This window comes from Corapipo altera, unplaced genomic scaffold (genome assembly GCF_003945725.1).
Source record: "Corapipo altera isolate COAL_440 unplaced genomic scaffold, ASM394572v1 65, whole genome shotgun sequence".
Classification (NCBI taxonomy): Eukaryota; Metazoa; Chordata; class Aves; order Passeriformes; family Pipridae; genus Corapipo; species Corapipo altera.
Genome location: NW_020884891.1, coordinates 7,977,180 through 8,000,534, shown reverse-complemented (window position 1 = coordinate 8,000,534; position 23,355 = coordinate 7,977,180). Strand labels below are relative to the sequence as shown.

General features: G+C 45.6%; 2 protein-coding genes across 6 annotated transcripts; both read right to left on the bottom strand.

Moving 5' to 3' along the window:
• Nucleotides 1-1,678: 1,678 nt before the first annotated feature.
• Nucleotides 1,679-6,583, bottom strand: SLC25A5 (solute carrier family 25 member 5). Of its 3 annotated transcripts, none has more exons than XM_027645335.1 (6): nt 6,469-6,583; nt 4,605-4,670; nt 3,513-3,678; nt 2,918-3,404; nt 2,662-2,802; nt 1,679-2,068 (listed from the first exon to the last, which is right to left on the bottom strand). In XM_027645335.1, exons 2-6 carry the CDS (start codon nt 4,652-4,654, stop codon nt 1,911-1,913), a joined length of 1,002 nt encoding a protein of 333 aa, XP_027501136.1. In that variant the 5' UTR covers nt 4,655-4,670; nt 6,469-6,583; the 3' UTR covers nt 1,679-1,910. The 3 variants fall into 3 exon arrangements, with proteins under 3 accessions (XP_027501136.1, XP_027501135.1, XP_027501133.1); XM_027645334.1 differs by lacking the exon at nt 6,469-6,583 and adding an exon at nt 5,844-5,945; XM_027645332.1 differs by lacking the exon at nt 6,469-6,583 and adding an exon at nt 4,801-5,018.
• SLC25A43 (solute carrier family 25 member 43) lies at nt 4,505-23,332 on the bottom strand. 3 transcript variants are annotated; one of them, XR_003527967.1, is made up of 6 exons: nt 22,988-23,332; nt 20,196-20,437; nt 19,048-19,220; nt 7,796-7,930; nt 6,469-6,747; nt 4,505-4,670 (listed from the first exon to the last, which is right to left on the bottom strand). XR_003527967.1 is itself a non-coding variant. In XM_027645331.1 (5 exons), exons 1-5 carry the CDS (start codon nt 23,257-23,259, stop codon nt 6,544-6,546), a joined length of 1,026 nt encoding a protein of 341 aa, XP_027501132.1. In that variant the 5' UTR covers nt 23,260-23,332; the 3' UTR covers nt 5,390-6,543. The 3 variants fall into 3 exon arrangements, 1 of the variants encoding a protein (XP_027501132.1); XR_003527966.1 differs by lacking the exon at nt 4,505-4,670 and adding an exon at nt 5,390-5,628; XM_027645331.1 differs by lacking the exon at nt 4,505-4,670 and having other exon boundaries at nt 5,390-6,747.
• Nucleotides 23,333-23,355: the final 23 nt, after the last annotated feature.

The following is a 23,355-nucleotide window of genomic DNA, read 5'->3' as shown; positions in this document are numbered from 1 at the left end:
TCACTCAGTGCCAGTCCTGCACCCCAAGCCCAGTGCACAATGCTGTAGGTCTAAGGATTTAGGGGTCCCCCAGCTCAGCTCCTTTGCAGCCAGGCACAACAGCCCAGCTCAGCACCTTGGTCACCCACCACCATGTGCAGGAAGAAATGATGCACTTACCTCCTTGTGCTAACGGCCCAGCCACACATCCCCTGTGGAGGAAAGGACAGGAAGGGATGCCCCATGCTCAGCAACCAGCAGCATAAGAACAGCCCTTGAAATCCAGGAGAGCTTAGCAGCAGGAGGCAATAACAGCCAAGAGCCCTCAATTAATTAGCTGCACTTCTGCAGCAGGAGAGGGCTCCCTGGTAAAGCTGCCCCATGGCAGAGCCCCCTGGCAGGCTGCTGCCTGCACCCTCAGCACCGCCCAGCTCATGGCATTGCTCCACATCTCACAGGGCAACTTTCAGCTTGTTTTGTTTCCCCAGAAGACAGTGGGGGGATCTCACATTGCAGCAGCCCAGGGCCAGCTGAAAAACATCAGCAAAGGCTGTTGGCTCAACACCACCTCCCATCAGGAATGCACATGCCCATTTATAGGGACCCTGGCAAGCCAACACCTGCAGCAGGATGGTGCTCCGCTCTCACGCCTGGTTGCCCTTAGATCTCAGCAAGAAAAACAACTCTCACCCTAAGCAATACAAAGGTCTTGCTTAGCTGCCTTGGGCAGTAGTTAAGATTAGTTTCAGTGATTGAGATCAACTGCTTTGAGCAGGCTTGGACAGCCAGAAAAAAGCCAAGGCATGGGGGAAGCGACGAGCCTCACTGATCTGAAGGGCAGAAGACCAGGAGAGCATCCCCTCACCACTCCACATCCCCTAGTAGAAACCAGGTAATTTCTCTGGGGTGGCTCACAGACCCACAGAGGTATGTGTGTAAAGGCCAAGTCACCCACATTACTCAGCCTTGCAGTGTTTTCTGCAAACTGCCCTGGCACCATAAAGGAATTTTCCCCTTCCTCTGGAATTTGGAAGCTTAACTTCCAGGGGTAAGGGATGAGCCTGGAGATACAGCTCCCTGCCTGCTAAGCAGAGCTGGCACAGAAGCTGTCTCAGTTCAGCTGTTCCATCCCCATAGCACACCACCTCCTGTGAGGGCAAGGCTAGCCAGGGGCTCTACAGAGCAGCAGCAATCACCTGCACTTGTGTTCTCTGGTTGGGTTTTTAACATATCCAAGCAGGCAGCTCAGTTTCTAAGCCAGAGAACATGAGGCCACCTCTGCTCCTCCAGACAGCATTTCTCCAGCCTCTCAGGCATTCAGTGCCATAGGGAGTGTTGTGCTTTGCAGATGGCTTTAGGCACTTGGCACTTTCAAAACCAGGTTTCAGCAGCTTTAGGGGTAGACAGGCCAGAGGCAGGACTGTGGCACACAGTGCATCATCTCTGGTTACCGGTGTCTCAGGGAGATCAGCTGGGTGAGTGCTTCAGAGCTGCCAGTCCTCATTTCAGCCACACCACTGACCTCCCTCTGGGGAGCAAAGAGCTTCCTCTGCAGCCTGCGCTGTGTTTACCTGCTGTACTTCGCAGGTAGCAAGGCTTGCAGGATGCAGATGGTTCATCCTCCTCCTTCTCTACAGCCACCGAGACCCCCACCCCCCTCGTGCTGCAGCTGCTGCAAGAACAAACATGAGATGAGGAATATTGGTTTCGGATTTTTATTTCTTTGTACTCTTTAAGCAGGAGTGACTGAAATAGAAACCATCATGAGTCCCACCAAGGGGAATAAAGACAGAGCAGGCTGTCGCCCCTGCCCCATGCCAACCTGTATAAACATCAGCCGTCACTGTTTAGTAACTAGATGGTTTTCAAACAAGTCCATGAACTGTCATAGACTACACAGAACAACATGCCAGTTCACAACAGGGAACAACTTATGTGTACTTCTTGATTTCATCATACAAGACTAAGACAAAAGCACCACCCATTCCTCGGAGTACATTCGACCATGCACCTTTGAAAAACGCCTTGGAGCCCTCATCCCGGGCAATCTTCCGCCAGCAGTCAAGAGTGCCAGTGTACATTATGTCAGCTGCAGAAGACAGACAGCTTTAGCAACTGGACCCCCAATATCCGGGTCAGAAATGGCCTGACGTATCTGCCAGCTTTATAAACTCAAGTGCATCCCCCCATTTCTTGACTGACTTTCTCCAGTATCAGTGCACTGGAGGATAAGACTGCCCAGCAGATATGCTGCTGCCGCCTTACCCCTGGGAGACACTGGAAGGACTGGTTTGAGCAGAAGGCAGCAACTGTTTGCTTTGACACCAACACTTCCAGACCTAAAAGCTATTGCACAGGTAGCCAGGCTGTGCCTGCTATGAGGGTTGTCTGTTCTTGCCCCCAGAGACACTAGTTTGTAACATCCTTGGGGAAGTTCTGCTGTTCCTCCCTACTGGCAGATAAAGGGGTTTGTGCAAGCCCCTTTATAGGTGTGCTGTGCAGGCCAACCCACCCATGCCCCTGCCTGTCACCTGCTTCTGCAGTCCCTCCCACACCCTTCTTACAGGACACGAGGATATCTACACGAGCTGGTGAAAGCTAAGCCACCCTCACCTCAGCTCCAACACCAACTGTTGATTCAGGGATGCCCTATATTTCTTATACAATGAAGGGGAAACTTACCTCCTTTACGGCCAGACTGCATCATCATGCGACGACGAACCGTGTCAAAGGGGTAGGAGACCAAACCGGCGACAGCAGTGACGGTCTGAGCAATCATCCAGCTGACAACGATGTGGGTGTTCTTTGGGTCTGGGAGCATGCCTGCAGGAGAGAGGCTTTGATGAGCGCGGCAGGTGAGCCACCAGCGCTGCTGAAACGCACTGCAGGCCTGCTGCAGAACAGCGTCTCCCTTTCAGTGCCATTTTGGTCAACCTACCCTTGGCGGTGTCGTAGATGCCAAAGTAGGCAGCTCTGTAGATGATAATGCCCTGGACAGAGACACTGAAGCCCTGGTACAGGCCCCTGAGGCCATCCGAGCGGAAGATTTTGACCAGGCAGTCACCGAGCCCGCTGAACTCCCGGTCGGCCCCGGCTTTACCCACATCCGCTGCCAGGCGGGTTCGGGCAAAGTCAAGGGGGTACACGAAGCAGAGGGAGGTCGCGCCGGCGGCACCTCCGGACGCCAGGTTACCGGCGAAGTACCGCCAGAACTGGGTTCGCTTGTCCACGCCGCCCAGGAAGATCTGCTTGTACTTATCCTTGAAGGCGAAGTTGAGGGCCTGGGTGGGGAAGTACCGGATCACATTGGCCAGGTTGCCGCGCCAGAAGGAGAGGACGCCCTGCTCCCGCGGGATGCGCACCACGCAGTCGATGATGCCCTTGTAGTGCTTGTCGGCCGAGATCTGCTTGCTGGCGTGTTGCACCTGCGGGGAGCCCACACGCCGCCGTCAGAGCCGCCACCCCGCGATCCCCCGGCCCGCCGCCGCCCCCCCTCTCCTTGCGGCGACCTTGCGGCGGCCCCCAACGCTCACCTGCAGCAGCAGCTTGACCCTCTCGATGGGCGCGACGGCGGTCTTGGAGATGGCGGCCGCCACCCCGCCGGCGAGGAAATCCTTGGCGAAGGACACGGCCGCATCGGTCATGGCGGGAGCGGCGGGAGCGGGAGGCGATGCCGGGCGAGGGAGGCGGGAGGCGGCGCTGAGGGGGGGGGCGCCGCAATGGCCGCTTATATAGGGGCGGTGGCGCGCGCGTGGGCGGGGCGCGCGCCCCGCTCGCCCGTTGGCTGCGGGAGGGGGCGGGGCCGCCGCGGCAACGGGCGGGGGGAGCGGGATGGGGGGGAACCGGGATCGGGGGGAACCGGGATCGGGGGGGAGCGGGATCGGGGGGGGGACCGGGATGGGGGGACTGGGATCGGGGCGGACCAGGATCGGGGTGGGACCGGGATGGGGGGACTGGGATCGGGGCGGGACCGGGACGGGGCACCCCAGGATGGGGGGACCGCGATCGGAGGGGGACCGGGATGTGGCACCCCACCGGCACCGCGGGCGGACAGGGTTATATCTATATATGGCCCCGGCCCGGCCACACGGCTCATCCCCATCCTAGCCATGAACTGGCCCACATCCGACTGCCCCGACTCCCTGAACCTCAGCCGAGACATTCGCTCAGAGACCTCTCAGGATACTGTCCCCCCTGCACACATGATGCTCCAGGAGTCACCGAGCTCCAAGTAGTGTATGGATTCCCTCCGTCAATCACTGCTGAGCTCAGCTGGAGCGCTCAGACACACCCCCCACCAGGTACCACCCACCACCTCCATCGCACCGCTGCATCACTCGAGTGACACTTCACCTACCCAAGAGTTCAGCCTTGCTATTCACTGGTTGTTCATGATCACACACCATTTCACATGTGAGTGATCCACTGCTGAAGCACTTTCTTTTGGAGCTGTCTCAAATATTAGTGCTGCCTTTTGGGGTGTTTATCATGCACAGATGTGATTACAAAGGAGAGGCTTGGTTGGTAAAAGGTTAGTAAGTGATTTATAGGTCGTAGGAGTGCATTACAATAGAAAGGTGGTATTAGCACATCAGAAACAAGTTAGAGGTAACTTTTTGACTCACTTGACTCTTATGAGGTTTGAAGAGCTGATCAGACATTCATATGCACCCATCGTTCAATCTTTAAATCTATTTAGAAATACAGTATTAGTAAAAAACATACAGGTATGCTTGGACGAGGTAAGAAATCCATTCCTTCCCAAAACACTTACAAGTCACATCTTATTCATACATCTCCACTAAGTCCCAGCATTATTACCTGCACTGTGTTGATGGGGAAACTGAGGCACAGAGAAATATGTTCACTAGACAGCTTGATTAGAGCCAAAGCACTTACAGCCTCAGTGTGATGCATGAGCCACCAGATCTGCTCTCTACCATCCTCAGCTTAGGACACATCAACAATGAGTTTTAGGTGCAGGGCAGGCCTTACAGTTATCCCAAATCTTTCTGCAAGTTTCTCTCCATGGTCACAGACTGTTCCTGTATGGATCTGCCAATGCCTCATCCCGCTGTGACTTGTCCTAACCAAGCAGTTTCTGAGATTTACTTATTTCCACCCATCAGGGGTTATAAACAGTGCAAAAATGCCCACAAGGAGCTGTGTAGAGCAGCAGCAAACCCTGTGCTGAGCCCAGGCTGCTGCAGCTTGGGCTGGAGCAGAGCTGATGTGCACACACTTTCTCAAGATGCCTTGATTCCCACCCTGCCCCAGCCCGAGCCTGCGGGACACACTGCAGGGGGCACAGCCACCTTCCCACGGGGACACAGCGTTTGGGTTTTCTATCAGAAGGCACTGGGATGGGGCTGTTCCACAGCTGAACTTCTACAAAGGAACTGGAGCAATATCACAGGTCCTCAGATGATCTTTTATTGTCCAAAACCTCCCGAGATTGGTCAGATTCCCATCAATTGCATTGGCACTGGCAGTAACCTCGTGGTCTTGCAGAGAGGCTCCTACACACAGGATCTGTCTGCAGCTCCTGGATCACAGCAGTTAAAGTGGAGCAATCACAGGTGGTGTGCACGGTGCTATCCTGCTGGCACATTCCGGGCAGCACAGCAGGCCTAGGTCTGTGCAGTGGAACTAAAAAGTGGTCTAATATAAAAATAGAGCTTTAAGAATACCAAAACAACATGACAAGGCTCGTGGCTCTGAAATATCTAACACACCTAAGAACTGCATTTTTCAGGAAATATTTCAGTTAGAGAACATCAGGAAAACTATTTTTCAAACTGAAATAATTCACATAGGTGCAGTAGCAACACACAAGAAAGGGAGGAAGATTTCCTAGTATGCACTTAAGTTTGCAAGACTGTCATTCCAGTGTGTTGCAGTCCATTTTGCAGTTACAGTTCTTTCTTAGCAAAAGCATAGTTGCAGCAGCATGTTTTCATCTTTGTGCTGGAGTTTCACACACAATTATTATTCTTGAGTAAATCTCAAAAACCGAGGTGTGGATTTGGGAGTGTAACTGAACTGAGACTAATTCTGGCTTGGCAGAATGCCATGTCCACACAGTATCACTAAAAAACCTGGAGACTTCAGTAGAAATTCTTGCATGTTGCATGGATTCTAGTTTGTTTTATCATGTTTGGCTGACTTGGTATCTCAGATTGCTTAAAAGAAAAAATGTGATTTTCTTAATGGCTTTGAAGATACAATTTATAACCTCATCTCTGATCTCTTGCCTTTCTGCAACTGGTTTAACCTCAAGTGGCTATTCAGTATTAAAAAACACCTAAAATAATGCCATTTCAAGTTCCAACAGTAGAGAGTTTTCAAACTGGTTGCAAGTCTCCTCTTCAGTATGTGGTTGCTATTTATATTGTTTATATCCATTCAGCAAATGAAATACAAGGTTTATTCTTTCCTGTCACAGGTGTCTCAGTACTAAAACCATGCAATCTGCTGAAACGCCAGTACCTGTAGCTCAGTATGTCTTTCTTGCAAAGTTCCTTAAGAAAGGTAGTTGGTGTATCTGCAGTGGACACTCTGAAGTCAGTTTTCAAGAGCCGATTTCCTTGGCTCAAAATTTTCCCTTCGGTAGCGCTTTAATTCTCTCAGTTCTTGTGGCTGTAAGCTCTGGTCCACACCAGGAGTCAGCTTGTAATTTAAAGGAGATTCAATATAACCATTTCTGTACAGACAGACCCGCTTGCAGAATTCAAAGGTGCTAAACATAACACCAAAGTATGGGACAATCTGATAAAATAATAATAAAAAAAGCAATATTAGACTCATTAGTAGCATTCATATCTTAGATGTTTTTTAAAAAGGAAACTTGTAGGACTTCAAATCTGATCTGCTAATAGACCTGTCCTTATTTATATAAAACCAGAGTCTCACCTCAAACTAGGCTGGCACCTGCAGCATGTTAAAAGTAGGAGTTTATTACTGGTACATAACTAATTATAACAATATCATGAGGAACAAGGTCTATGCTAGACTATAGATTATTACAACTTGTCAAATACCTAAGCCCCTGAGCATATCCTGGTAGGAAATGTGGAATTTATTCTACACACAGCAGAGCGACTGAACAATTTCCTTCTTTTTCCCATGCAGAACCAGCAGCTCTGGTGCTGTGTGGCTTTGTACCAGCCAAGGTAGGGCAGGCACAGGCAGCCCATCACAATCAATCACATTGTCACTCAATTAGCACTCATTAGCTGACCTGTATTACTCCATGTAGGTAATCCTCATCACAGCGCTATAAAACGTATTTATGTACACTAAATTACCTTCTGTTTAAGTTACTGTGCTTTATTTCATGCTTTCAACTCAGCAAGGGCTGTAGTAACCAATACACATGTATTAAATAACTGGCTGAAAGTGCTGCTTTGGACTTCTGGGGAAGTGGCTTATACAAACACAATTTTCTTTACAGCTCAGTACAACATGTCAAATTACTGGAGCTCAGCTGAGGAGGAGAACTTGTTTAGCTGTCCTAAGTGGATCACTTGCAATCCCCCATCCATTTCCTACCTTGTGTGTTAGCAGCACTCCCTTGGCTAAGAACATTCAAATGAGCTTGAAAGTAATGACATCTAGAAGCCAACCTTACATTTGGAGAAATACAATACAAACAAGTTCCAAGGCTGGTTTCTAACCTGTTCTGTCACAGATCAGCTGTCTATAAGTACTGCCTACTAAGTACAGAGGAATGCCACAAACTTTATAACCCCAACTGTCCAAAAGTGTCTTGACTAATTTAGGATAGTATTGGATTGGGATGCAAGTAAAACCTTACCTTGAGCAGACTGGGTGTGAGTCCATTCCAAAGTCCAAGCACACCTTTGTTCTTCACAGTTTGCCGGAAACAGTCAGCCATGCCAGTAAAATGGACATCAACTCCTCCATAGTGGGGAAGCCAAGGACTCTGGGCCTGCCAAGAGACACCCAGGGGGATTTAGAACAAGCAGAGGAAAACCAAAGTAATTAATTATTTTCTCTATTCTGGTACATAAGGAACACTCAATGCCAGGTTTCAACAGACTGATCTGGATTCTTCCCGAAAGAATCAGCTATTTTCCATTAAAATATAAAATAAAAAGGGAGGCAATTCACTCTCTGATAGGTATGAAAGAGAACAGTAATTTCACATAGCACTTCCTTTTGTGTCATGTCACTACATGAAATAATTCTCACCCTTGTGAAGACAAACCATCCTAACCAGAGCCACATATCCCATCAGACCCACGTCTGCCAGCTGCTCAGGTCTGGGGAGAGGTATTTCACATCCCTGGCAGTGGAGCACCTATGAGAGGGAAACCTGGGGCTGGTCCCTGATGCCACACCGCCTTCCTGTATCTGATGGAACCAGCTGACTCACCTCTGGCTGCCTAGGCTGTGTCTGCACTGTAATGAGAAGGGTGAACTGTACTATGGGCTCAGCAGCAGCAGCAGCAACGGAAGGACAGAGATTTCAGCCCAGGCAGTACGAGCCCACCAAGGGCTGCAGAGTAGCAGCTGGTGCCCACGCTCTGTATCAACATGTTCAGTTCATACAGACTGGTAAAAGTCAGCTTGGGAGCATCCTGCTGGGCTGCAGCTACATTTCCAGCTGCAGTACAGACCGTGTCTGTTCACATGGAAGAAGTGTAGTTGGTCATTTTTAACAGCTAAATCCTTTCTTCATTAATCTCCTACTGCGTTAGCACAGACAGGATAACCTGACCTTCAAAAATCCCCTCCTCATCCATCTGTGCACATGCAGCCATGGGTTTATTTTGCATTGGCAAATCAGGGTTTCACTCAAACACAAGGCAAATGTCACTTCTCAGTCAGGGGTGTGTGGGGACCCCAGGACACAGGTTGATGATTCACAGGTGCAAACTGATCATCATAAGGCAGAAGTTTGATAGAAATGGGACTTGTACAGTGGACTCATTGATGGGTGTCATTATCCCCACATTGATCTGAAACACCATATAGTACAGCAAATTTTCCCTCCTTGGCCAGACTAATCTACAGCTTCTCAGAGCTGCTAAGCCTATGGCAAGCCTTTCATAAATGTACAAGTGGTGATGACATTTTCTAGATGCCTCAGCTATAGCATTTCAAGTACTTGGCAACTGAGATGCTGGAAATGCAAACAGATCAAAACTCATGCTCTAGGTGTATAAGAAAAATTGCTAATCAAATAGTTTAAATGTTGCTGCATTCCCTTGCATTACTGGGAAGTTTACTGCTAAGAGTGATAAGCTGACAAAAAAATCCCTGATCACCCCACAAACTAACAGCATAGTCTTCTTTGTCTACAAAAAAAAATAAAAATCCACACATCACCATTTTTTTCTCTTTTTTTTTTTTTTTTTTTTTTTGTGCATGATTGAATTGCACGTGAAATACTTCTTATGGAAAAAGAAACACCTCCTGCACAAAGACTTTCATGTCTGTACTGCAGAAGATGCTGAATGCTGGATCTGAGACTTTAGCAACCAAGTCCACTAAGAATGGTGATATTAGCAGCAGCAATGCTTAGAAGAACACTCAAATTATGTAAGTATTCCTAAAAATGCAACAGCAGTCATAGGAGAGCTGGATTCAAAAGCCTGTTCTGCTTTCTAGAATGTCAGTCGGGTTCCACGAGTTTTTTTGGTAAAGAAAGTTAAAGAAGTGAAGAGGGACAAGTTTCTGAAATGCTTCAGGAAGGCAGGAATGCTGTTAACATGCAATTCCCTTCCTTTTTCAGTCCCTTTATAGTGGGCAGGGCATGGCCTGCCAGAATTAACTGCATGAGCTTGACTTAATCTCCTTCATTACTGTATACACTGTAAAGCCACATATCAAAGGTTTTGATTACAGTACTCCACCAAAACTAGCAACAAGCACAGCGCAGGTTTCAGTAAGATCCTGCACAGAGTAAACACTGCTAGAAGACAATTAAAAAGGAACAGGTAAGTCAAACATCCAGGTTCCCAATCTGCCCACAGACACTGACCTCTTAAGAGATTTACTGAAAAATTATTTATAGCAACATTCACCACAGATAGAGCAGTTTTCAAGATTTCAGTCTGTGAAGTATATGTTGCCAGTCCTTCTGCCTTACAGGAGCTGTATGTTTCTAGGACTCTACACACAGAATTTAAATAACTGTTGTCCACAGAATCTCAGAATCACCTACTGCAAAACGAAACGTAAAAACTGTATCAGTGTGTAGTTAAAACTTCAGTATTTTGGAACACAGCTGAACAAAGTTCAAATGCATTAATAAAAGAGAAATATTACCAAGGAATTTCATTTGGCACTGTTTTTAATGAAAACATTAACTGTGGGTTTTGGGTGGCTCTTCATCATCTAAGCACATCCACCACACTGCAATCCTCACAACCACCCCATGGCAACAGAGCCAGAAATGGAAGGAACAAAACAGATCAAACTAGTTTCTCTACCTCTTTTGCAGAAACCCACTATGACATACAAATCAAACAGCTAATCTCATACCAAAAAGGTCAGGTTTACAACAGAGACATTTCACGCACCTCAGAGCAGCCTGAATTCTTTTCTTTTGACACCCCTTGATGCTATGGGCTGCTGCATGGAAACCTGCTTGTTATGAGCACTTTTAAAGACTTCCTTTCCCCCCATTACTGCTGTCTCAAACTGCAGGAGGCTGGAGATACAATACAGCTCCCAGTGCTGATAACAGTGCCAAGGTATTAGTCATGGTAGCAGCAGAGCTAAGTTGCTTATCTCTTTACCTCTGATGGGCAATGCATTGATTAAAGCACATCAAATGCAGAACTGGCTCTATCTGCTCTCTCACAAACGCAGTATTTTCATATCCAGAGGCCACCAAGTCTACTAAGTCACTGCAATACATCTCCAAAGTCAGCACTCTGTTCTACGGTGGCAATCTAAACCCAAGAGAGACATATACCAAAAAAAAAAAAGTCCTAACTACCTGCACTCACTTTTTTTTTAAAATAAAATATTTAAATCACGATGAAGTGTCATGACAAAACTCAGGTTAATTGTTGTAGTTAATTGTTACCTGAAGACTCTTCAGACACTGTCTCTCCCATTGTCTGCATTATGAGGTGACTGCCAGGACAACATAATCCCATTTTGGGAACCAATCTCACAGACCCTTTCAATGACTTCCCCCAGCCCCTCTCCTGTGCAGAGAAAAGCTTTTCACTGGCCTTTTGGGACATTTTGGTTTGCAATTATTTGAATTTACATGTATCAGAAACTGTCTGAAAATACTTCCCTCTCAATTCAAGTACTTCCCTCCCCTTCCTTCTTCACAAATTTTGTTGGTACAAATATTTACTATTTCTTTTTTGAGTAAGCAGTACTTGTTGGCACAGAGTATGAAAGACCAAGTAACAGTGAATAGCTGCCATTACCAGTATGGTACCCTGATGGTAGATAGAGTAAAAGTGCTTTGTTACTTCTGTATTTTCAACAGATTCAGGTGTCTTACACTTCTAATCAATTAAAAAAAAAAAAAAGGTACAGGAAGACACTTTACATACAGCTCAAGAGTTCACACTCTTAATCTGGAAGCTAAAAGAAGTCTTTGCAGTCTGGGTTAATAAGGGCACATGCAAAGGGCAAGTGCAGCTGTAGTTCAAAGGAAAGGAAGGACAAAGATTGCAGTTCTCATTCAAGTTAATGCCACTCCAGTCATCAGAAATTTCACTCAAGTGAAGGTTGAATGCTTGAAAGAGTATTTAATTCCATTCCAAAAAGAAAGAATTAAAATGCAAATAAGTATTAATACTGGGTAAAAAAGCATTCTCCTGGGCTAATCAATCCTTCCTCCTGGAGGTCAGCCTTACTTAGCAGTCATTGTCTTTTCTGTGTCAGGTTTGGTAATGCTGACTTACCCCTGGCTAAAGTCCACCCAAAGGTATTCAGGCACGTAGGAAGGTAAACCATGACAACTATCAGGATACAATCAGAGCAGAGCACAGCTGCTGACCTCCAGCTTCCTGCGCGCTCTAGGAACACTGTGTCCTCTGTAACCTGAACTGGGGCCAAATCGTCTCATCTTTCTGAGTGAGCAAAAAAGTCTGACACCACTTTAAATCCATTATCACCAAGCCTGTTGTACCCTGAGGCTTCATGGCTTGTGGCAGACTCCCTCCTTTACTACTGAACCTAACCTTTCCCTGTTTTTAACACCTGTGGTATGCAGAAGTCTTTAATACAGAAGTCTTTTTCCTCAAGGCAGTGCAAACCCCTTTCATGGGCACCTCTGGGTGGTTTCCAAATGCCTCACGATGGTTCAGTTCAAGCCCTACAAATGGGTGCACCATTTTCATGCACGTTAGCACTAGTTTATTTAATGGTCCAAAACCTTAGGCAGACCAACTTGGTCCCACACTTCACACAGTGGACAGATGCTACTTCCTGCACCTTCCAATGCCTGTGTAGGAATTGAGGAGAAAATTAATTTTTTACAGGACTGTAGCTTTCTAGAGGACATATTTCCACTGGCCTGGTGGCCACTGGTGGATGAGGTAAGGACCTACATCAAATCAAAATAAATCAGATATAAAAGCAAAGTGTCTATCAAGTTTTAGCTCCTCCTTATGGAGTATTTTGCATAATTAGTCACGTCACATGTCACAAGCACAGACAACTGAATACGAAACTCTATAACTGATGCAAAAGTACTCCTGTTGGGGTAACAGTGATAGCTGTACCTCCAGAGACATTATCGTCCCCTGGCTGAAAGTGATGGCTATAATAGCTGTGTGTGCACAGCAGTGAACCCAACCTGTGTCAGGCTGTGCCAGCTGGGTGAGCTTACTGAGTTTAAAACGGTGGGCTGAGTTAACCCATCTGATCTGGCCCAAAGCAGATTAAAGAGCTCTCACTCACACCACACTGATCACAGGGCTGCAGAGGCTGTAAGAGGCTGGCAGCCATGCTCAGCTGGCACTACCAAATCCAGGACTGGGAGTGTGTGGCCACTTCAGCGTCTGGGAAAACCGTTTGGAGAGAATTGCATTCTGCCCTCCCTCAGACTTCCTGCATTTCAAAGGGGTGCAGTGTTTTCCTGCTTTCCTTCAGCAGGCCACTGTGTTGCAGTGCTACTGCTGTAAGCTACTGCTGTATTCTGCTTCAGGGTGAGCATTACATAATCATCACACCACAGAGTCTTGGATGAACAGGGTTAGAGATGATTTTCATAGCATGAGCTGTCACAAGGCAGACCTCACTGCTAGATCAGCCCAGTCCTAATTCCAATTTTTGATTTACAATTTTTTTCTCTTATTCAGTTTTTTTACTAATACTTCTCAGTGTTTCAACTTAACAGACAGTCTTCTCTCCTATGGAAGTCTGGGGATTTAAGAGAAATGCCTCTGAGGTTTGCTCAGATGCAGAAAAGCTGATCTAGGCTGTTACAGAAAGCAAAGCCCATGTTATGCTCTCTATCTTTTTTCAGGCATTGTCTTGACAATTTACTGGATCAAATACTTCCCAAAGCAGTAGGGCACTATTTTGCAACAGCTTCAGAGAAAGTGGTATAAAATATTTTTATAGCAACATCAACAAAACAATAGAAAATGCTGGTAGCTCAAAGCATTTAGACATAGCGGAAAAGAGAAGGAAGGAATGGATTTTACCACAACCAGAATCTGACATCTATTACCTATTTGCTGGTAATCAGAGGAGCCAGGCTGGTCCCAAGTTCAAGAATGACTCAGGATATGGGGACCTGGCTGATGTCTGAATCCCAGCAGCAAGAAGAAGGAGAGATCATAGGGAGAAGTAAGAAAAGTAAGAACTCACGCTGTAGCCTCCCCTTAGAGATTAGACTCCAGAATATTTCACCTATCTGTGCACTTATTTTCACAACACTTGAAGGAAGTTAATGTATCTGAAATCTCCACTCTTCTGTCAAGTTCAGTTGGAAGTTGGACAGTAGGATCAAAAGTTATTGGGGGCAAGGACAAGGACAGGCAGCTAGCAACCATATAAGCCTTACTTACACAAGAAATCATAATAGAAGTAGTAATATTGCTACTTATTTGCTTCCACACAATGGAACTTGCCACTCTGTGTGGTCAAAATTTTCAAGGCTCCCATGCCGTTCACTATTAAAGGGTCTCCCTGCACAAAGACTCAGAGCACGTATGCTTTTGAGATGTCGTGTGAACCACATGACCCAAAAAGGATTTCTTATTTTTAAATCAGGTCATGACTCCAATAACTTTCATATTCCCAGCTGACAAGAACACAGATCTCACCACCAGCAGCGACACCACAGCTTTTGAGCTTCCCAAGGCTGCCACGCCAGCCCAGAGACCATGCCCAAAGACAGAGCACTCTTTACAAGTTACTCATGTTTAAGCAAAGCAGGAGCACTGTCTCCTCATCTCAGCAGGCAGGAGGACCATTTATCATTTTCTTTTCCAAAACTCAGTTTATAACCCAGCCAGTTCTAACTACAACGATTTTTACCATGCAAGGAACATAGGGGACTGTTTTAAAATAAACACTTAAATAACCACTACTTTTAAAGAGAGGCTTTTATTTTAAATTAGCTACCTCACAAAGGGAATAACTTCCTAATTTTCTCCAGGTTATTAAGAACTCATAGCATTTACAACAGATTTCACACTTGCAGAGCACCCCATGTTCAAAAAAACTAAAAAAAAAAAACCAACAAAAAACTCAAAACGCATTGCAGATTTATAGGCAGCTGAGGCCAAACTGATTCACTTTTGTCACTGAAAAGAGGCCACTTCTTGGGTGACACATGGCAACAGTCTACACTAACCAAGAACACTGAGCCTGTTTGTTTGTGGGAGTGAAGAGAAGTCAAAGCCTGGATTTTAAAAGAGAAAGATCAGTACTGAATAATGCTTTTCCCACAGAGATGTCCTCACAGCTTGAGGATGCAGTGCAGTCAGCACCAAAAATCTGCAAAAGTCAGCACCACTGAATCCTGCAGTGTACTAACAGTATGCTTATTCTGTATTACAAGGGTTTTATAGCAAAACTATACCTGAGTAGCATTTACTGGTGAAGGAGAGTTTAAGACAAGTTTTAGTCACAGATATCAAAACAAATTATACCATCAATATATGGGGAGAGGGCTGAGCTTCTGAAAACCATGCAAAGTTTGTTCATCTGAGCAGGTGAGGAGTAACTGTAGCTGGTAGAATATCTGTGAAACTTTGGGGACATCTTTGTGCATTTTGCCTTACAAAACTACCAAAGTCAGAGGTCAGTTTGGAATGGAGGCTGAGAAGTGACACCCTGGGGTATCTGAGCCCACCTCTGCACGTCATGAGCACAGAGGGAAGTACCAAACTTGGGTACTGGGTTTGCATTGACCATTTGCATGCTTGCAGATTTTCAGTTCCACACATAGCCTGGGATTGGTGCCATCCTAATAATAATCTTCTGTACAGCCTGTAACAGCTCTAAATTCATCTTCCCTTACTGAAATGCCACAGCTCAGTCCAACAGGCATTTATGGATGTTATCACAGGCAAAAAGATGATGTGGGGGAGTGGAAACATATTACCAGTGCTTCCCTTAGACTCATTCAAAGGAAGAGATTTTCCTGCTGAAGGTGGAAAAAAAATGAAAAAGAAAAAAGTGTTCTTGTATGCCAGTCTGCAAGTTAAAAGTGCAGTACTGGAATGTGGCTTAGAAACTGGATTTAACAAAGAAAATGATATTGTGAGTTAAGGAAGGAAAGCCAAGAACAACAGTCAGCAGGATATAAAGATAAGTACGTTTTTGTTCAGAAACAGATACATCATAAAAGTGAACCAGGAAAACATTTAATATGGAACATGCCTTTGAATAACCCTCTCCTTCACTAATCCCCTTCTACAGAAGCACAACAAAAGCCATATTTCCATGCTGAAACATGCATACAGTACCTCTGAATTCTCTAACATGCCAATCAGGAGCAAAGTGAAAAAAGGAAGACAAAGGAATAAAATTAGGATAAACACAACACAGAGGACTCACATATTCAGTAAGATTCGCTCACATTAATTAACATTTCTTATAAGAAAAACATTAAAATGTATTTAACAAATACAACATCTTTGTAAAGAAAAAAAAGCAAACCCAACAAAGATAATTCTAACAGCAAAGGGGGAAGGAGCCATGGTTACAGAACAAATCTGACATCATATATCATCACCACAGCACAGAGGAAGAATTGTTCGCTGACAGTCAGCTCCTACTCCCACAGCTGTCAGTGACAGAAGCAGCTGATGTCAGAAGTGTAGGATTCAGATACGTAGAATGAGAAAGGATAAAACAAAATTATTACAATGGAGATTAAAAATAGCACCTTATCCTTCCTCCCATAGCAGAATTAATTTGCTAGTCTATGCAAACAAATCAAACAGATTGTCCAGATGAGGAGCTGGATGGAGCTAACTCGTTCAAGACTGCCTAGCATATCAGGTAAAGATCTGAGCTGGATGTCCTGGTCTCAGGCTTGTTCTCCATCCTGGAATCAATGAAGACTGCCTTGTGTCCTAGTTTATCATTTCTTGAAGCTCCTGAGACTGCCTTACAACTCCCTCGTTCCCCATCACCATCAGCTTCACTGGAAAAGTCTTCTTTTGTAACATACTCTCTCCATCTGTTAGATCAGTGGGACAGAAGGGAGGGAAGAGGAATCTGATAGTGACCTCCTCAGTGTGCTGGGTTGCTCTTCATACACGTTCACTGCTCCAAAACAAAGCCAGCCCTTCCCTTCGTTCACTGCAGAGCACACACCAGGCCCAGGGGAGCTGAAGGCTTTGGTATCCCCTCTTTCTATCAGCTAGAAAGGTAAATCACTGAATGGAGGCTGATCAGAATAAGATGTCTGAGAAAAACTGATCAGAAGTATCTGCCTCCCTGCTTTCTACAGAACTCCGAACTGTCTTGAGCTCTTTTCCCCCCCATTCTTTATTCTCCCCCTTTCTAGGTCCATCCCTTCACATGATATCTTTTCTAGACATTTCTCTCTTCTGACCACCACCCCACAAACTGAACAGACCAGGAGGTAACGGCAAAGCAGAGCTGATCCCTGCAAAGCTGGGCCATACCCTGGTGCTAACTGTGAAAACCAAACTTCTTGGATGACCTTGCATGAGTTCCAGTGAGCTTTTGGTGTCAATTGTGGTGTGATTTGCAACAGGTCTCTTTTCTGATCAAGCCTCCACGATTTAAGTAATTTCCAGTATCAAACAAATTACAGAATTTCACACCTAGGGAGCTGGTTTTCCTGAGACATCTTTGCCTTCTCCCATGCCTTCAGAATAAACCACCAAACAGGAGGTGTTTCTCTAAGCTCAGACAAAAACTATTCAGTTGTTGCAATGTACTTATGAGGGAAAAAACCCTCTCTTGATGAGCCTTTTTTCTCCCCATGCAAAGTATTTTTAGCATCTCCACTTCCTACATACTTAGGCAGTAAATCCAGTTCCCTTATTTCTGGAAGTGCTGATCGGATGACTTAAGCATCCTTTAGGTGGAAGAGCACGGCCTAGTGGCAGGAAAATGAAACATGGGCCTGTCCCACTTCTTCACTTGCCTGCCACAGCTTGACACAGAACCTCACACCAGTCACAGCTGAAAGCTACTTTTGAACTGATTCCAAAAACTGAATGTCCAAGTAACTGTTGTATCAACAGAAGACTTTAAAAGGGAAACAGCACAGTAAATGCCTTTCTTTTCTTTTATTCTTTAGGGCAGCAGTATTGCTGTGAGCTGAAGGATATAAAGGAAAAGAATACTTGTGAGGAGTAATTGCTTTTCTTAGACCCACTTATACAGCCAGAAAAAACGACCAAGTTTTCGTGCTCAGAATGTCTCTCACCTGAGACATTTTATAGGATACCTAATGAAAGGCCTGAGATTAAAACTTGACTTCTGGACACAACAACTACATGAGCTGGTCTAATAAAAGCCATTACTTCTCCTGCTGAGGTCCTTTGTTATGAGATGGAGAGAGACAGTGAAGGCTTCTGTGACATGACATCTAAGCCCTGAAAAGGGGAACTTGGGGAGCAGGAGAGAGAAATTCACAGTTTCACTGACTTTTTGCTACCTTGTGGCTTGTCAACCAGGCTAAAACTTGATGAAGGGGAGAGGGACCTACATAATGCTGTCACACCAAATGACTGGGTTTTTTATAAGATCACAGAATCCTCCCATAAATCTGCAGTCCCATGAACCAGGCTGAAAAACCAAACTCATGTGCCCCAGTCAGAGAGCCACCAGACAATGACAACTATTCACTGTGACTCTACTGGATGAAGTTCTAATGAAAAGTCAGTATCATCAAGTGAATTATGTCAGATGGAAGCTGGGGGGTAGGGTTGTTCTGTGGGGTTTGGGTCTTTTTTATATTATTATTATTAAACTTTTGGGAGAAAGGATCACGAGATACAGTAAGTCTCATGCTGCTGATGCTCCAGGAAAACAGCAGAACCAGCAGCTGCTAAGTCCCTCATTAACCAGTGGAGTCAGAAATAAAAACAAGGACAGTTATGACCCTTCAGACTTAATACTTGCTGTGGAAGTTTGTTGTGGTTGCCAGTACTTAGGTGAGGCATAAATGGCAGACACACAGGCTCTGCAAATGACATGGATCTTCCTGCCTACCACCAAGGGGACTGAATTTCTGCAGCTGGCAAACTTTCAGCCTGTATTTCACAGAAGGTTTGCCACTTCTGAACTTTGAGAATCTGATGGAACTACTATGAAAAAGAAAAGAAATAAAGCTACAGACACAGAGTCTGAGAGCACACATATATCCCATGGTAGTACTGGAACCCATGTTAAAGGTATAACAACCCACTTGTAGCAATAATATCCAGACTAAAACCAAACCAAAACAACAAAAAAACAAGAAAACCCCAAATAAACAAAAAGCCCAACAAAACCAAACCCAAAATCTATGTAGCCTCCTGGTAAGAGAAATAAAGCAGCACTCACGATCACGTTGCTAGTCTTGTCCCAAGCTCTTGCAACAAGCACCTGTAACAAAGTACTGGTAACACAAATGCTCTGTACCTGCATCTTCCTCTTGACAGTCTCAAAGGGGAAAGAAAGTGTCTGGGCCACACCAGCTGCTACACAGCCATTTATGAAGTTCTGAAGAGGAGTGAACCGAACTATGGGCTCTTGCCAGATTTTGTCCAGACTGATGTAAACAAAGAATGAGCCTGCAGAAAATGGGACAGCACCTAGAAAGCAAACCAGACAGGTTTATCTCAACACACTGTACATTAAGAGAACAGAGCTGCTCACTACATAGCCTAGAAATTTGGGAGGAGTTGCTGCCAGTTTACACCTCGCATTCTTCTCGCAGATTTTGAAGAACTTTAGTCTCTGGTTTGCCACCAAACACCCATATTGTAGCATCTAGATGTGCAGTTAGGGACATACATTTACATATTAAAACTCCCATGTTACCAGAACTAACTGCTTTAGTCTCATGACAGGTCAGTTCTTTCTCCAGGTTACCTTTTTTCTGACAAGCTCTTTTCCAGTCCAACCCAACCCTTGCACTTGTATACGTAAACAGTTATGTCTTCAGTCAAGCTCATGAGGGATAATTCTGGTCTCTTTTGCTTGTTTCATGCTCTCATCAATTTTATAGTGGGATTATACATTTATTATTGTTGTTGTTATGCATTTTTTATAGTGTCATGTTGTGAAAAAGTGGACTCAAAGTTAAATGGCATTTTTAGAGGCTATGGAGAGTATATAAATAATTAAAATGTCATTTTAAGTAAAGACAGAATATAACTAATCTTAACCTTTCACATCAGTTATGCACTGCTTGCTCATACTGGTTTTGCTGAACTGCTTGGGAGAGACTCTCACACTTAGACAGCAATTAGGAATACTCTCTGTGTGTACATATTTAAAGAGTTTAATAGTGAAAATCATGCATCCAAGCACAACTACTATCTATATCCTCTACTATCATCTATAAAAAAAGGTAAAGAGGATACATAAAATGCTACGCACATGGTCATGATTTGAAAGAATAAAGCTGCAGCAGAGGTAATCAGTATTGCAGTGCCTTGTAAATCTACGCATCTTCTACAAGAAAACATTTCTATTTGCTTTTGAAATCAAGTGAGCAAGTGAACCCACTACACAGCTGCAACAAACCACAGGCAATGAAGTGATTTCCCCTGTTATTATTTTACCTAATATAGCTGGTGAAACACCACGGTAGAGAGCACGGAATCCTTCCTGATGATAAATTTTGTAAAAAGCATGAAGAATTCCCTCATAAGATGGTTCCAGTCGGTTCTGCACAATGAGCCGTGTTTTAATCACGTCAGTGGGGTATGTCACGATGGTTGCAACCATGCCAGCCAGACTTCCTGCCATGATGGCTCTCCAGTGGGAGACATGACCCAACTCACCCGCGAAAAGTATAACAAGTCTAAAGTAAACACATAAAAGAAGTCCTATTAGTGACACTGTGAACATGAAAACACATGAAAAATTAAGGAAGATAATTCTTGATGCAATTGTTCTTCTGCCCACAGGCCCTTTCAGCAGCAGGAATTGAAACTTTAATATGTAAATCATCCAAGATCTTACTCTATGTAACACCACACAAGCATCCATCTACAGGGTGAAAATCTCTCTTTTACATTTTCATCTACTGGATGAAAATTACCATGACTTAAAACATGTCTGCGTGAAATTATCTGATCATCAGTCATCAGTTAGAGACACTGATCCAACACACCCACCAAAGTTATCTTGTAAGAAATATGTAGATAATGTCATCACAGGCCTTCTGAGAACAACTGAACCTTCCTCTGTTGCTTGTGTTAGAACAGGAGGATCCACATGGATATGCCTCTAGAGAAGACTTATGTCCAGGCACTATTATGCAGAGGAGGTTAAGTCTAAATTTGAAATTTTGAAATTGAAGCAGAGTTTTAAAGGTTACACACAACTCATGCATTTGTGCTGCAGAGAAGGACTTTTCTATGGCAGGGCACTCCTACATCAGGGAGCAGTGTTATGGAGGCAGCCAGAAGCAAGTAAAAACATCCAAGAAGAGAGTTTTAGCTGGAGGTAAAGAAACTTATTATCCTATTTTGGAAGCATTAACTAAACTGCCTAAACAGCAGATCTACATTTAACCCACATGGTGCAACCATGTCCAAAACAAAATGATTTACAAATATTTACAAGTCACTGCTTGCTCGGCTGATGTTTTTTCACAGGAATGTGCATTTTTTACTGGATGACAGATCCCTGCACCTACTTGTCCCGAGCCCTGGGAGAGCCCAGGGCAGAAAGCCCAGCCAAGCAGAAGCAAAAGGGCATAAACCTTTTTTCCCATGTGTCTTGTACAGTCCTTAAACCCACACTGCCTGATTTTCCTGTGTGTGCACAAATGTGTGGGGAGGGTGGTGAGGTGTCTCTAGGTACTACCCAGATAACATTTGAAACTGCCACGGAATGACAGCCCGTGCCCAGTAATTGCTGACGGAATGTGGAGTCAGCCAACCCGCCCTTGCCCAGCCAGCTCCACCCACATCACTGTCCCCAGGGTGCTGGCTGTGCTCAGTCCCACTCCTCCTGCCACTGGAATTACCCTTTACTTAAGCTGCCCTCTAACACTTCTCTTTTTGTGTTTCTTGCCTTCATACACACTGTTCTCCTACTAGAAAACACATTGAAAAATCCCCAAATAATGTATCAAGGAATAAGTATTTATTTTCGTATTTATTTAATTTCCTGATAGCCTGCTTCAACTTGACGTTCAGAACACCCTGTGCAAATAGAGACAAAATATGGCCTTGCACAGGGAATACACTGTTTCAAGCTAAAAGAACAGTGACATTAGTTAGTTATTTTGCTCAAAATCGACTGGTTTATACTGGTGCAACACACCACCTTTTCTGGGAATTTTAAGTGATGATTAAATCACTCTTTGTGCCTTCCCACTCCCATTATCCCTCCCCTGTGACCATTGTGTGTATTATGGCACAACAAAGCTGCCCAGTTTCAGGGTCACTTCATCTGTGGTCTCCTGAAGGGCACAGGCAGCACTGGGTGGGTGACCTACTGGGGCAGATGAGTGACAAACCCAGCGGACTGGCAGTGCCAGTGAGCCCAGGATGCTGCCCAAGAACCGAATAACCCACCGCCCAGCTGGGTGGAAATGTCATGTGCTGCCGTGAACAGCTGACTGTGACAAAAAAAAAAAAAATAGAAGAACGAAGCCCAACCCCCCGAGCGGCAAAACATGCTGGTGCGTGCGAACAGTCAGGCACTCCCTGGAAGGGCTGAGAGATACTGGCAGAAAACGGGAATCCTAGGAAACAGCACGGTCGGCAGAGCTCGGTCAGCACTGCTCCATGTTGATCCTGCTGCAGCCCTTCCAGCGTTTACCTTAGTTTAATGGCAGTGCATTATCGAAAACAAAATCTTAAAACAAATAATGTCACATATCAACGTCAAAACTGATCAAATTTGCTTAACAACTGCTGCACGACCGGGTAAAATATTTGATTCATGATTTCGCTATTTTTTTTGATATAGACAACATAAATACTCGAGAGCGTATAAATGAATAAAATAAACTGGTTGCAAAGAACAGATGTTGCAGCCACATCTGCGGGTTGTGCTGTAACTTCATTTCTAAAGGAACCTGAGCAGAAGAGTTTTAAGACTATCGACCCTTCATCACTGGAAAGAACACCTATGACTTTGTAAGAAACTGCTGGTGTCTAACACCTAGACTTTATAAGCAATTGCTGGCATACCACCAGGCCCTTGGAATCGCTACGCGCTGAATAAACTAAATAAATTTGTTAACAAATTATGATTCAGGGTCCGTGCCTTTGGGGAGAGAGGGGGCACAACCAGAGAGACATCAGACTAAACCCTCCACCTCCCCCCCGCGTTCGCAACAGACAGGACAGCGGGGGCGAGCGCGGACCCTCCGGGAGCCCCCCCGGCCCCTTACCGGCGGGAGGCGGCGATCTGGAGCGCGCTGTAGGGGCAGAGGCGCAGGCAGGCGGTGAGGTTCCCCTTCCAGAGGGCCCGCAGGCCCTCGGTGCGGCACAGGCAGCGCCCGGCTTCGCGCAGCCCCCGCCGGCAGTGCCAGGTGCCCACCTGCGCCAGCACCGTCAGCAGCTCCAGCGGCGCCGTCAGGCTCAAGCTCAGCGCGCCCGCCAGCCCCGCGCAGCCCAGCCGCTGCAGCGCGGTCACCCGGCCGTCCCGCCGCAGGGTGGCCATGGGACCGCGGGGAGCGGAGCGCGGGGAGCGGCCCCGCTCGGCCCGGCCCGGCCCGGCCCGGCGGGGCGCGGTCAGCGCGGGGGCGGCACCGCCCGC